Below are 11,529 nucleotides of genomic sequence, written 5' to 3'. Positions count from 1 at the left end.
TTTTTTGTGCGGGATCAGGCAACCCTTGAAACCGGAAGTTCTCATTCTTACAACGCTGCGCGGGAAAGGCTTCTGTTTGGGTGAAAGCGGGAGTGACACGAAGTAACTGTGTTGAACAACTGTTACGACTATTGCAACTTTAATTGTCAAGGTAATTGGATGAATGTTTTCTATATATAATATGCCTTGTGACTTTTATCATTCATTATTAATTGACATTACGTGCGGTTACCATTAATGTTCTACAAGAACTGTTGTGTTTGTTGAGTTGGTCCAGATTACGCTGCGGCTGTAAGTTAATAGTTCATAATGCAAGATAATATTACTCTGTTAACGTTACACACAAATGTTACTGTGTTTCACGGTTTGCTATAACTTTTATTAATGGTTCTCGTATAAACATGATTTATTGACGTTTAAGCTTCAAGTATATTCAAATGTCTGTCTAGTTTGTTTACTTTATAGAAATGTAGAATTGCATTCAACTCCACTGGTTATATAGTAATAGGACAGTGTATTGCTGTTGTGACGTTGTTAAATGAATTTCTATTTTGCTTTTCAGTATACGTGTTTTACTCTGTCGTGCCATTATCTTTTACCTTCAGTCACTTCCCTCCTATTCATCCTGCCTTTATCACGATCATAATATCTTTATCTCTATTTGTATGCACCTCCATCAGGAGTCAGAATGAAGGTGGTAACCTGTGAGATTGCCTGGCATAATAAGGAGCCAGTGTACAGTCTGGATTTCCAGCAGAGCGGTGAGGGAAGGACACAGCGGCTGGCTACAGCTGGGGTGGACACCACAGTTAGGGTGAGAGAGAGAGCCTCTACCTCGAGGTTATACATCACATGTCTTAAGTTAAAACTGGTGGTGTCATTACAGACTGTAAGATGAGAGCTGCTCTTTTTCAGATGTGGCGTGTGGATAAAGGGCCTGATGGGAAGGCGGTCGTTGAGTTTTTATCTAACTTGGCACGACACACTAAAGCAGTTAACGTAGTGCGTTTCTCACCCACCGCTGAGGTCTTGGCATCTGGAGGGGATGGTAAGTTTAAAGTCAGATCATCACTGGGAGTTCTGAAATCACTTATAAATGTCTAAATAAAAATATCTGCTTTCTCAAGATGCTGCTATCTTGCTTTGGAAACTGAATGACAATAAGGAGCCTGAACAAACCCCCACCTTTCAGGAAGATGAAGATGCTCAGCTCAATAAAGAGAGCTGGAGTGTGGTCAAGACTCTAAGGTCTGATTTTAACCTCTCCCAATTAAAATGTCCTTCCTTGACTGTCTTTGACTTTAAATTTGGCATGAAATGAAAATTCATCTTATCTATTTTCTGAATGCATGTTATTGATCTGCTTGAGAGCAATTTACCTGTCCATATGTCCTACTTTTTTTTAGTTAAAGTTATCTTGGTCTTCTGGGGAAACAAGTCTTCTCTCTGGCGATGTATGCTTTCGTTTAGTCCGCTTAAACGCTGCCCCTTTATTACAAACAACCTCAAGCTCATACTTAGCTGTTAACTGCCTCCATCAATCAACAATCAATGGATTGAACCAATTCCCCATCCAAACTGTTTCACTCAGATATGGATCACAATACAGAAGAAACCATTTGCAGCTACTTTCATTTCATTGCAATTTTAAGTTATAATTACTTCTGAAGAAGTTTGACAAAGCTCATATTGTTGTTTATGCTTGTTAGGGGACACATTGAGGATGTATATGATATCTCATGGACCAGTGATGGGAATTTGATGGTTTCAGGCTCTGTGGACAACACTGCCATCATGTGGGACATCAATAAGGGTATGAAACTTGAAGCAGTACTGAAGTGCTATGTGACTTAAATTATGACAGTATTGTAAAATGATAATAGTTGTTTAGAAAGCAGAACTTCATGAAGTTCCTTCATAAAGCTTGCTTCCTAATCTAATAAACCTGACATTATATATAACTTATATTGTTGGCTCTGTGATGAATTGCTTTTGTTCCTCTATTATAAGTTGCTTTGGATAAAAGTGTCTGCTAAATACATAATGGTAAATATATTGAATTCAGTGCCTGTTTTGTTTGCAGGTCAGAAGATGTGCATTTTTAATGATCACAAGAGTTATGTGCAAGGAGTAGCATGGGACCCACTTGGGCAGTACATCAGCACATTAAGCTGTGACAGGTTAGTGTGTTAATTTTAAGGGCTTTCAAATGAATTTCAAGCCATTAAAGATTATCATAGACAAGAGTCTTGTAATGAGCATTTTGAAATAAAATCTTTAATGGTTTTACAAACTGACAGCATGTAAAATCTCTGTGTTTTAGGGTAATGCGCGTGTACAGTGCTCACAACAGGAGAAAAGCTTACAGCGTGAGTAAGATGGCATCAGCCGCTTCTGCAGATGGAGAGGTAAGTGTCACTTGCATCTCCAGCCAGCCTTTATTTTTATTAAGCTGATAATTAAGAGATTGGCTGATGTGGACAGTGTCTTCCTTGTCCTTTCAGGGCTCCAGACTATGACCAAATGGGATAATCTTACAACATTTTTCCTGCTGGTGTGATTTTAAATTTTGTAAGACATCGCACTCGGGCCACCACTACGTTGCCCAACTTATAATTTCTGTTTCAATGAGAAACCGTAAACTTAACTGATATTGCGCTACTCGCAACGCTGAGATATCCAGTAAGAATGTGTTTGAGTTCACCGCAGAATTAATAACTACTGCAAGATCTAGTGAGAACTATTCAAATTTTCTGAAGAATTCTGTTATAAACCATATATGAAGCCGAAACCGAATATGAAGGCTGAATACCAAACGTGGGTTTTCGCATTTCTAAAAAACAAAACAAATCACAATATAATTATTTGGCCATCTTTGAACCCCCCTTTTTGGCTACAGGCCTGGTTCTAGAATCATATCACTGAGGGTGCTTCTAAAATTACTAGAGCCTCTAGTACAGTTCAGATGTAGACTAAGCAGCGACTCCACGATAGCAGTGTACACCATTTCAATGAAGCTCCCAACAGTGCACAATAAATCTCTTACTTGCACCGTGTCTACACTTTTTGTTAATGAGAGGTTTTGCGTACCTGCATGACTCTGAAATAACACCTCTGATTGGCCATTGCGTTCAAGAGATCAACAACTATGTCTGTGATTGGCAACATTGATCACTGCTGCAAAAACACATTGGGTCTCATTCATGAACACGAGCAGAACGATTTTTTGTGTAAAGTGGTTCTGGCGTAAATTTTCGGATTCATTAAAATGTTCATATTTTCCAAATGTTAGTTGGTACGCAAGAAATCTACACCTGCTCCCAGCCACGCGTAAATAGTGCGCTTAACACCCGAACGTTTTGCTCATTAATAAGGCTGCATTTTAATTCACCTTAATCGGGTACATATTTACACTTTGAAAAGTGTTTTGAAAAAATATTATATATAGTAATTACATACAGTTTTTCTTATTATGAGAACCAGTAATAGCATCTGTGATGGTGGTCCTTCTCCAGTTTTAATACGATTTTTCCGAAGTGAACTAATTGGTTTTCTGCTCTCAAGCTTAATGTCGAACCATTTTCTTCTCACTTCTGGGAATGTTCGATTAACAGATGAAACTCCATTGACTGCATCTGTAATGCTGCCAAGCTTCCTTATTTTTTAGGACCCGATACGCCACTATGTACGCTTGAAAATAAAATGTGGCGTTTTGAATGAACTTCTGATAATAAAACTTCAATTTCTGCATCTGAGAAATTTTTCATTTTCATTCGCATTCATGTCATAATATGATGCCCATATATAGTTGTCAGTCGGATTTAATGGGCGGGATTTATGGTAATTGAGAATGAACGTGCACGCGCATCCTATTTACGACTGATTGGAATTAATTAACACACACACATTTCACGATCACATCTGACGTTTACGAAGTATTTGTGAATCAGGAGAAGAGTTTTCGGGAAGGTCTCTACGCGCAAATCACTTGCATATTTACTCGTATATTTACGAATGTTTCATGAATGAGACCCATAGTAAATTGATGCATTTGACGTTCTTCAGAGAACAAACACAAATATAGACTGGTGCGTTTGCCGAATCTGTTTCGCCAATATATATTACAGTATCAACTGAGGGTGCGCTTGCTTAAGTTTGAGGGTGCTTAGACAATTAAGCAGAACAGTGCCAACACTTTAAAACACACTTTAAAATGCTTACACACTGCCAACATGTTTGCTGCATTTATAAAATGTGTGCGCATATTACTCATGCTGGTTGCTATTTGATCGTGTCAAAAACTTAATTGTTCAGTAAAATTTATTTGGTCTTTTCACTTATTTGGCCGAACACAGATAGTGCTTTATTTGTTGTTGCTATTTTCGGACGAACATTTGGTGCATCCCTAATTGGCTCAAACAGCACTGACCAGGAAAAACAAATGTTTTTGTATTATTGATTTCAGGGTTTGTACAACCTTTTGATGATGAAATTCAAGTGCTTCACACAAGCTCTGCACAAGATGTTATTTGTAATGTGATAAGTATTATTTGTTAAATTTTCAAAGATTATCTTAATATTATTATATTTTTCACACTTTTTCTTTTGAATTAACATATAGACGTTATGAAATCGCTATTATAAAATATCAAATACATTTTTGTCAAAGTTTGGCAATTTTGTACTTAGGGCTGGGTACCGAGTTTCGGTGCGTGCGTGCATGCATGCGTCTCAACCCAGATAGATAGAAAATGTGGAAATGATCAAAAGTGGTCTATGTACCAGACTCGATGCCAGTAGCCTATATTTAATTTAATTCACATTTATTTGTATTGCATTTTTCACAATACATTTCGTTTCAATGCACTTTTACAGAAATTCATGTGTCTAAATTACTATTTAGAGTGATCTGTTATCAGAGGTGACTGTGTGTAATGCATTTCAATTAATTTTCATTCAGTTTCATTGTTAACAATACATTAAGTTAAGGCAGAAACAATGAGCTCATTGAAGTAAAGAATACATGTTAAATGATTAGGAAACAAACTCTTTAGCATTAGTGCTTTTTTACAGACTCAAAATATGAGTGTAAAAAAGTCAACAAACTGAAAAAAGAAAAGTTCTTTTTAGGTAATGTTATATTGTTAAAACTGGTTTCATAAAATTGGTATCGAAAAAGTATCGTACACGAACCGGTATCGAAGTCAAGGTATAAGTATCGAAAAAAAAATTATGATACCCATCCCTATTTGTATTGAGGTATGAATTAGGAAATGTGTGGGGGCTTTTTTAATTTTTTTTAGTAAATAGTTTCTTAAATGTGTTTTTAAATTGTAATGACTTTTGTGCAGGTGAAGAACTACAGAATGTTCCATGATGACAGCATGAGATCGTTCTTCAGACGTCTCACCTTCACACCAGATGGGTCATTCCTCCTTGCACCAGGTACACTTTCTTTAAAACACTATCATGGAAGTGTATATACTGTTCATGTAATGTATGTGACACTTCTTATAACAAGCTATTTAATATGCATTTTGACACATTATACAGTATGTATTTTTGGCCCAGTGTCCATTTACATGTACTTTCTTTGTGTGGTTATTGAATATTTTTAGCTGGGTGTGTCGAGGCTGGAGAGAATGTCACAAACACCACATATGTGTTCTCCAGAAGAAGCTTTAAAAGGTTTGTTTTCTAAATGTGTATGGTCAATTGTAAACATATGCATTAATCACATATACACTACCATTCAAAAGTTTGGGGTCATTTTTAATTATTATTAATATTTTTATTTAGCAAGTGTGCATAAAATGTAGCAAAACAGCATGCTTTTTTGAATAAATGGCATTTTAAAATACATTAATATAGAAAAGTTATATTAAATTGTAATAATGTTTCACCATATTTTTTTTAACTTTTTTTTTGATAAATGCAGCCTTGAGCATAAGAGATTTCTTAAACAAAATTTTTTTTTAAAAACCTTATCAACCTCAAACTTTTAAAAAGGAAGTGTAAATCCTAATTCTTTTTTTTTTTTAAAGGCATGAAAAACTTGTGGTTCCAGTATATTAAATAAGAATCTGTTTTTAATAACCAGCCCAAATGCTTTAAATGTTTAACTGTTTGTTTGTGTGTTAGGCCCATTGCTCATCTGCCCTGTCCATCTAAAGCGACCCTGGCTGTGCGCTGCAGCCCAGTGTACTTTGAGCTGAAGACAAAGAGAACTGAAGGTACAAACTCTTTCCAGAGCTATGTTAGTGTTCCATGCAACGGAAAGACGGTGCTCTTCTCTCTTCTAATGTCAAAAATATCGATATTTCGATATGTATCGATGCTGAAACATCTGAAACTGTTCCAATATTCCTTTTCTGCATTGTGTATATATATATATATATATATATATATATATATATATATATATATATATATATATATACCGATACCAGCTGCGCATTCTAGCTCTCTTTTCTCTCCAACAGCAAGTTGACACACACCCGCCTCCTCTCACTCGCTCATCTCATTAGCTCCGGTTGAATAGTCCATGTACTGCACGTAATTTTAATCATTCCCGCAGGGTTTGCGCTCATACTAAAAGCGTGCTTTTTGAAAACATAATCCACTAGATGGCGCGTATGGGCAAAACGCGTCTTTTCGCGCTCACAGCCAGTTACTCTTGGTGAGTATTGTAACTAGCTATTGCAACAATTATCCAAGTTATCAAAAATTGAGATAATAACAAATTATCTGTATTGCAGTTGTCCCCCTTGGTATCTCAAATTGTATACAATATATATTTCGATACAATATCGAAATATTTTTCAAGGTATCATATCGAAGTTGGAAATTTCAGAATTGTGACAACACTACTCTCTTTGTCCTACAGATGGTTCACTGAAGCCAGTGTCAAACACGTTTAATCTGCCATATCGGCTGGTGTTTGCGGTTGCATCAGAAGACTCTATCTTCTTTTACGACACACAACAGACGATGCCGTTTGGATATGTTTCCAACATTCACTACCACACACTGAGTGATCTGAGCTGGTAAGACACATAAACGTAAATAGATGTTGTACAGACTAGTTAATGCGTTGGGCCTGTGTTCTTTTCCCATGACTTGAGTTGTGCTTGTTCTACGTTATGACAGCAGGTGGAAGATTCTTCTTTCCACAAAATGCATCCCAATGCAGTTGCATGACTTTTTTTGTGTCTGGTAACCTGTAACAGCCATATATATTTGGAACACAAACTGAAACTAAAGAAATGCTTTGCATTTATTATCCTATCAATAATATAGCATGTTATTTATTACATATAATCATAAGTAGTATTATATTTTAATAAATTTGTTTTTAATGGTTACATTTTATTTTTATTCATTTATATTTCCAATCCTGGCCTTTAGCTGCTTTATAAATAAGTTGAAGAGTGGGAAATGTGCAATTATTAATAAATGCCACCAATACCTATTTCTCATGAGTCACAGATGCATACCTTACAGACAAGAGTAGCCTGAAACACTCCTTTATATTTAGAAATGGTCTTGGTCTATAATGAAATCCAATTGACCAACCAGTGTTATTCAAGTTATAGAAAATGCAGACATCCAGTGTCTTCAATCATTTTCAGGGTTCGTATGGGTGCTTGAAATCCTTGAAAATGCTTGAATTTTGATGTTGTGATTTCAAGGTTTGAAAAGTGCTTAAATTTGGGAAAAAATGCTTTAAATTTTAACTGTATTTCTTTCACAACAAATACCTATCTGACTGAATAGTTTGTTTATTAAATGGAGAAATAAAATGTAGTGATTTGCCCTACGCTGGCCAGAGCAAAAGTAGGTGGAGTTTTCATTTTGATTTCCGCTCTTGTTTGGATGCCCCATTTTTACTGGCCGCGCAGGTAATCGTCACAGAGCGCAGCGGCAAAAGTTGAATTATTTTTAACTTGGACCGCGGCGTGCGCTCCGCTTTGGTCGACTCGGCAACAAAACGTCCTCACGCGGCGCAAGCCATTGAAATAAATGGGTTACATAGCGCAGTGCATTCCATGTCCTGTCTGAAAGGGCCATTGTGACTGAAAGTACTTAGTGTGATAATGTTAGTATTTCATGTCCTTTATGGCACGTTCATTTGTGGAATATGTAGTGAACAAAGCCAAAGTTACAGCACAGTAACTGTAATAGGGATGGGAATTGATAAGATTTTATCAATATCAATGCCACTAACGATTCTGCTTATCGATCCGATTCTTTAACGATTCTCTTATCGATTCCTGATAGCACTGTGTGGGAAAAAGTAGTCTTTTTCGGGGGGGAAAACAAGTCGTTTTAATGCTTACACTTGACTAAGCAAACTGTACTTTTTATGTAATTTCTGTAATAAATGGAACCTTATTGTAAAGTGTTACCGATTAGTTATACACCGATTAAACGTCCCGTGAGTTCAGTGTTGGAAAGATCAGTTGTTTTAACCATTCATTAAAACGAATCGGTTCAAATGAGTCATTAGTTCGCGAATTGGACGTGTCATTATCGGACGTGTGCGCGTTGTGTGATTATCCCGCCAGTTGGGACATCCCACAAGATGTGTGTCATCACAGAAAACATTTAATCACTGGATCGTTTTTTTTCGTTTATTTGAAGTGTGATTATGTCAGCTGAATGTGCGGAAGACTTTTCAGAGAAGATAAGGCAACGTATTTTAGCACAATTCACACCCAGCGGCAATTCAGGAAAAACAAATCTCCGAATGCTCCACATAAAACTTTAGTCTCCCTACCTTAACATCGTGTCGTTTATTTTGATTAATATGTGCGAGGGAGAGAGGAAGACAGCGCTTAGTTTTGAGACGGTGAAGCCTACTTTCGCCTTGCTCCGAAGAGAGAGAGTGCGTGCGCGCGACCGGGGCTCTCTCTCTCTCTCTCTCTCTCTGCTCGATCAGTTTAACATGCGCCCTGTCACAAGCGCAGCGGTTCATCTACATTACCAGAGAGAGACAATTTTACTCACTGATCAAATAAGACTTTGCAGGACAAAGATTATCTTTGGACGCGGTGCTATGGTGCTTGATAAAGGACAAAAGGGACAGTTGTGAGTTCACGGTCTGTACATACTATGGCTGACTCAGAGCAGGAGCATCGATAAGAGGACTCGTTAACGTCGAGGGCATACAATATCGATGGATCGTAAAATTTAGAACCGGTTCTCGAGTGGAACCGGTTTTCGATTCCCATCCCTAAACTGTAACGTTAACTACCCCCAAATTAATACCTGCAAACGTTAGCCCAGTGCATAACAACAGTCGTTGATTGCTGAACAGAAATCGTGTCAGATGAAGTGTGATACAAGTAGCTTATTGTATGGTTGAGGATGGCCTTATGCAATATTTACACTGCCAAGAAATATACATTAATCTACTGGAATAGAGCAATGAAATAATTTTTTTTTTTTAAATAATATAGGCTATTTATCAGGCACTGTTAGAGTCTTCTGGGTTAAAATTGAATTACAGGTTGTTGTTCTATCTCAGATTTTGTTCAATACTTTGTCATATACTGTATATACTATACTATATCAAGAATGTGTCCCAAAACCAAGGCCTGTAAAATATTTCTGTTCAAATCCTAGGTCTTCATATTTCCAGCCCTTGAAATTTCTTCAGTTTTACAGCCTGAAAATCATATTATCTGGGAAGCAATATTTGGACATTAATATAATGAAAAGTATTATTCATAGGCATTATCTATTTAGACAGTGATACATTTTGTCATTTGCTTAAATATCTGGTCCTTCTGCTATTAAGAAACACAATTTTCCCTGTTTATAGCATTATCTCTTTTAATGGGATAAAAACAGGTGCTGGTGTAAGGTGCTGAAAAAGCTTTAAAATGGACCTTGAAAGTGCTTAAATTTGACCTTGGAAAAGGTGTACGAACCATTCAATAACATTTGTTGTTATGCACATTATTCCACAGGTCTCGTGATGGCTCCTTCCTGGCAGTGTCTTCCACTGATGGCTATTGTTCCTTCGTGTCATTTGAAGAGGGGGAGCTGGGCACCCCGTTGAAGGAGCGACCTCCACTGGAGATGGTGACCCCATCCTCTACCAATGAGAAGAAGGGAAAGAGACACTCAGCCAATGGTAAGACTGCTTCCCCAGTGCCTCGCCAGGCCAACATACCTGCCGTACAGGAAAAGGAGAAAGAAGGATCTACTGGGCCTGCATCCTCAAAGACCCCCAGCGTATCTGGGACAGAAGAGAAACGCACACCGCAAGGGAAAACCAAACCTCAGCCCAGAAGGATCACACTCAACACCCTGGAGGGCTGGGGCAAACCCAGCACCCCCAAATCACCAGCACCTGCCGCCAGTACAGCCCCCAGCACACCCAGATCTGCTCCCTCTACCCCTGGATCCAGCAAAGGACCTCTTACACCTCATACAGCTCCCAGCACTCCTCTTGGACCCCTCAACTCCAAAAGTACCACAACTCCAAAAGGACCCACTCCTAGGTAGGGCGGCACACCTGTGGTGTGATCTGATGTAACATTGTGTTTTAACCATACCACCATTCCAAATTGGGCCGTGGTAGTTTTTTTATTTTTTATTTTTTATTGTCATGGCAACCCATAAATATATCCCTTGAGATTAGATTTAGTTTTACAGACTAATCCATGACTTCAGCAGTAAAGATAATGTTCACAATAGATCAAGTATGTACTTCTCTTTCAGACGAATTTCACTGACTCCAGTTGTACCCAGATCCCCCAATTCCTTTGTCACCCCATCTTCCACTGAGAAAGCCAAGCATGGTTAGTAGAGCCATTTATTGCATGCTTTATGTTTGTTTTGTTTTTTTTAAGCTTTCTTTTATAAAGATTTTTTCTTCCTAATGTTTTAATTATTTGCTTAAATTGTGTTTGAATGGTCTGTAATAATTTTATTACAGAGAGACCATCTCCTCCCAGTGACCCAGCATGCAAACCTCCTGAATCCAAGAGGTCCAAGACTGATGTTCTCAATGGTTCTGCCCAGAGCAGTGAGCACAAAGTGGGCACAGAACCCAGTGCCACACCTCAGGAACCATAGGCACTGAACATGGTGCTTTGTGCATCTTTATTAGCACTCACATCCTCAGAAATGAAATATACTCATAAACTAGTAACTTAAAACAACTGATCTCTCATGGACATGGAGTGTCAGATATGGACTTTCTGAAGCTTATCTTCACTTATTTCTCAATGTTTTTCTATGAACAAGTGTGTATGTTCTTTAAGAGGTAAATTCATTGAATTAATCTTAAAAACAACCTTCTCCCTCGTGTCTTAAATTCCTTTTATTTTTAGGACAGGAATGTTTTACTGTTGGACCATCGGTTTAAATTTTCTTCATAAAGAATTCTTAAGAATGTGGAAGTTTATTGTCTTTGAAGTACTAAATGTTTAGTTATAATCGATTGTCATGTTTTGTAAGATTTGCTTGAGCATTTTGTGATTCTTTAAAAAAAAAGTACTAAATGACTTGCCTGGA

The 11,529-nt window shown here is 37.5% G+C and overlaps 1 protein-coding gene across 1 annotated transcript; it reads left to right on the top strand.

Moving 5' to 3' along the window:
• The first annotated feature begins 16 nt into the window (after window positions 1-16).
• chaf1b (chromatin assembly factor 1, subunit B) lies at window positions 17-11,529 on the top strand. Its single transcript, XM_077215150.1, has 14 exons — window positions 17-151; window positions 681-814; window positions 916-1,048; window positions 1,128-1,248; window positions 1,710-1,813; window positions 2,084-2,180; window positions 2,324-2,408; window positions 5,352-5,445; window positions 5,619-5,688; window positions 6,142-6,233; window positions 6,887-7,046; window positions 9,975-10,511; window positions 10,732-10,811; window positions 10,949-11,529. The coding sequence occupies exons 2-14, from the start codon at window positions 689-691 to the stop codon at window positions 11,086-11,088; spliced, it is 1,839 nt and encodes a 612-aa protein (XP_077071265.1). The 5' UTR covers window positions 17-151; window positions 681-688; the 3' UTR covers window positions 11,089-11,529.

This window comes from Siphateles boraxobius, unplaced genomic scaffold, assembly GCF_051911475.1.
Source record: "Siphateles boraxobius isolate OS27281-9 unplaced genomic scaffold, OSU_SipBor_1 7, whole genome shotgun sequence".
In the NCBI taxonomy this organism is placed as follows: domain Eukaryota; kingdom Metazoa; phylum Chordata; class Actinopteri; order Cypriniformes; family Leuciscidae; genus Siphateles; species Siphateles boraxobius.
The sequence above is the reverse complement of the archived record's forward strand: the minus strand, read 5'-3'. Positions and strand labels throughout refer to the sequence as shown.

Excerpts from the sequence above, each read along its gene's own strand:
- chaf1b (XM_077215150.1), top strand. The coding sequence starts at position 689 with ATGAAGGTGGTAACCTGTGAGATTGCCTGGCATAATAAGGAGCCAGTG. Across the intron at positions 815-915 it reads GGGTGGACACCACAGTTAGG|ATGTGGCGTGTGGATAAAGG; the intron begins GTGAGAGAGAGA and ends GCTCTTTTTCAG. Across the intron at positions 6,234-6,886 it reads GAAGACAAAGAGAACTGAAG|ATGGTTCACTGAAGCCAGTG; the intron begins GTACAAACTCTT and ends TTTGTCCTACAG.